At 31.6% G+C, this 3484-nt stretch overlaps 1 protein-coding gene across 1 annotated transcript in view; it reads right to left on the minus strand.

Annotated features, from left to right (window-relative positions):
* The window catches only part of LOC102584596 (probable inactive serine/threonine-protein kinase scy1), a 17380-nt gene extending 16086 nt beyond the window's left edge, over positions 1-1294 (minus strand). The window contains exon 1 of the mRNA XM_006365270.2: positions 1032-1294. Within this exon, the coding sequence (XP_006365332.1) occupies positions 1032-1157 (126 nt within the window). The 5' untranslated portion in view covers positions 1158-1294. The remainder of the gene's footprint in view (positions 1-1031) is intronic.
* Positions 1295-3484: the final 2190 nt, after the last annotated feature.

The following is a 3484-nucleotide window of genomic DNA, read 5'->3' on the forward strand; positions in this document are numbered from 1 at the left end:
ATGCTAGTTGGTGGGGTGGGGGGGGGGGGGGCGAAGGCTCATCATCTAAATATGTCTTTATTCCACATCTGAGGGGTTGACACAATCTCGTTTAGTACCTTCTTTTGTCTATGATAAAGCACCTCAACAATTATACTGTGATTCTTCCCACTGGAATAATGGTCACTTCTTATTGTGAATAATGGGTCTTAATCATTGATATTTGCCCATCCTTCTTCAGCATGATTGCTAATTGCTATACAGCACACATTGACACTCTTTTCAAACTCTCTACATTCCTTGAACGATAGAATCACCTCTACGAACTATCATACTGAAGTGACTATTGAGAAAATATAAAACAAGTAAGCTTCCATGTACTACCCAGAAGAACGCTTAGAATGTGAAATTCAAATCCCACTGCCTTAACAAGTCCTCATCACACAATCTTATATTTTTACTGTTTTGATAACCGTCACCTCAACTAACTCCACGAGATACCATTACATGCCACCTCCCATCAGCACAGCAACAAGTACTTGGTAACTTTGTCCACCAAGGCTAAGATAGATGTAAATAAATCACCTACTGTCCAAAAAATTGAACCTAAGACCACTAGGCCGCACCCTTTGGCTCACGGGATCTAATATTTAAAGATACTATCAACAATAAGCACAATTGAGACAATTGCCAAAATTGTTATGCTAAATTCCCAATCCAAAACAATAAGCACACGTTTAGCAATGATATTCCAGAAAATTCTAGAATTCAACTTGAAGTTAAATTTCAGAATTTTCAGGAATTTGAGAAAAGCCAATAGACTGTTTTTACTTTTTTTTCACTTCAAATTACTCCCAAACAATCAAAAACGGCTCCAATTTGTGTTCATGGCCAAACGCTCTGCACACGAACAACACAATCTGTGGAAGGAAATTAAAAAAAAAAAAAAACAGAAATGCTAGCAATCTTTAAGCTTGTAGCATAAAAGAGATCAAAACTACGTCGAAATCACATTAGTTCGAGTGTATAAATAGAGGAAAAACAAAGAGAACCTTGGAAGTGCCACGGTAATGAATCCAAGAGCCCCAAGCAGATGAATAAGGTTCACCGATATTGTATGGCAGATCTTTGAGGCCTGTTCCAGATCCGCTGACGACGCCTTTTAAGAAATTCAGCATCGTGAGAATCTCACCGATCTCCGATCGCCGGCGAACAGACGGGACCGGAAAATAACGACGATTGATCCGCTACGGTAGTTCTGTAGTGTGATTGATTTAGATATTGTGTGCTTCGCGGTCTACGAAAGCATAGTTAGCAGATTATTTAAATACATACAGTAATTTTTAGCTCTTATATAGGTAAAAGTTTAATAGTAGCACTATAAAAAGGGGGAGATTTGTTTTTAAAATCGACATAATAATTTAGCGTAAATTATTAGTTTTGTATTTGTATTATTCATAGCCTTAAAAATACTAATCTATTTAACTAGATGTACCATATGATATAGCTAATGGTTTCAAACTCTTGTAGGGTTCTTAATAAAAACCCAAGCAAAGTGTTGAAAACACTACTAAACATGATGAGAATTTCTCCATACCCAAGGCTCGAACCCGAAACCTCTGGTTAAGGGTGAATCACTCCACTAGTGCACCACAACCCATGTTGGTAGATTATACTCCCTCCGTCCACTATTAATTGTCATACTTTCCATTTTTAGAGTCAAACTTTAAAAACTTTAACTAACATTTTAGGATATATTTAATCTTCATATTGATATGTAAAAAATTGCAATGTATAGTACTTTTTGTATAGTTTTTGAATATCTAAATTTTTTGTTTAAAAAATCGAATTAATGTAATCTAATTTAACTTTGAAAATAAGTCAAATTGACTTTTCGAAAAGCGCAACATGACAAATAAAAATGGACGGAGGGAGTATGTTACAATTGCTGTGTTTTTCTAAAATTGCATATCTAATATAATGATTTAAGTTTCAATCATATTTGTGGAATCGTAACACTAGTGCTAAAGCATGGGCATTTTGTGTTTGTTGAGCCAAGATAAATTGTAATTTTATAGTTGTATCTAAAAATATTTCTTGAGGATGGCTTAAAGTGCTTATGATACGATCATTATAAATATATAAATCTATATTTATATTATCTTAAAAACATGAAATTTCTAATTTAAATGTTAAATTACTACAATACATTCAACTAAATACAAAATTAAATTACCTAATACCTTCAACTAAAAACATCTTAAATATTCTTTATACTGTCATTAACATGTTGATGTATGTTTTTCTCGTTTTTATGCGATTGAGCATAGATAAGGATCACAAATTTAAAGATTTTGTGCGAAAACTGATTGGACATCTATTTAAAAAAGGATCAATTTTAACAATAAACTGACTTACCACATTTGAAATAACATATTTTATAAAAATTGACATCATGCTAGGTATCAAAAGTGCTACATAAATTGATCATGTAAATTTCTATTAGTCATTCTAATTATATAGAAAGTGTGTTAAATAATTTTAATCACTTAAAAATAATAAATAAATTAACAATACCCCATTTGATCCAAGTATAAAATTAATTTAAGAATGATGGATGAGTACTTCATCTGGCTTAATTAGATTGTGTATGCAATTGCTATTGGAAAGTAATTGACCGAGTTCTTTATGTTTATATGTAAACTATAAATTTGAATTTTTAACACTCAATTTTTTTTATAAAATTCAGCATATTCGTGCAACGTATGTGTCAAAAAAATAAGTAAAGTTACAAAAGTGTAGAAATGTATATGCTCATTAAATCAAATTATCTCATAAACTTATATATATGACTTAGACATACGAGTTATTCAATAGAATAATTGAGATGCAGACGGGACGATATAAAGGAACTGAAAAAGCTCTCATTGGTCGGAATCTAGTTATTCAATAGAATAACCAAGTTCTTATATGTTTAGGGAAAAGGGTTTGAAAAATACTCCAACTTTGGTCGAAATTGTTGTTACGATATCAAACTTTGGAAATGACCTTTTACCCCCCCTATACTATTTAATAGTGTATTTTAAAGGTATATATGTGTCTTCGTGGACATCATAAAAATTGCATCATTTTAAATAGTAATGTGTCCACGTGGGCACATATATACCTTTAAAATACGCTATTAAATAGTGCAAGGGGTAAAAGGTCCTTCATAAAGTTTGGTATCGTAACAACAATTTCGGCCAAAGTTAAAGTATTTTTCAAACCCTTTTCCCTTATGTTTATATGTAAACTACAAATTTGAATTTCTAATACTCAAAATTTTCTACAAACCTCAACAAACAAGTGCAACAAATATGTTAGAAAATTATTTAAAACTATAAAAGCGTAAAAATGTATATGTTTGTTAAATTAAATTATCTCATGAACTTATACATATGACCTAGATAGACAAGTTATTCAATAGAATCGTCGAGATGTAGATCAGTTGGGACGATACAAAGGA

Source organism: Solanum tuberosum, unplaced genomic scaffold (assembly GCF_000226075.1).
Source record: "Solanum tuberosum cultivar DM 1-3 516 R44 unplaced genomic scaffold, SolTub_3.0 scf00543, whole genome shotgun sequence".
Taxonomy (NCBI): Eukaryota; Viridiplantae; Streptophyta; class Magnoliopsida; order Solanales; family Solanaceae; genus Solanum; species Solanum tuberosum.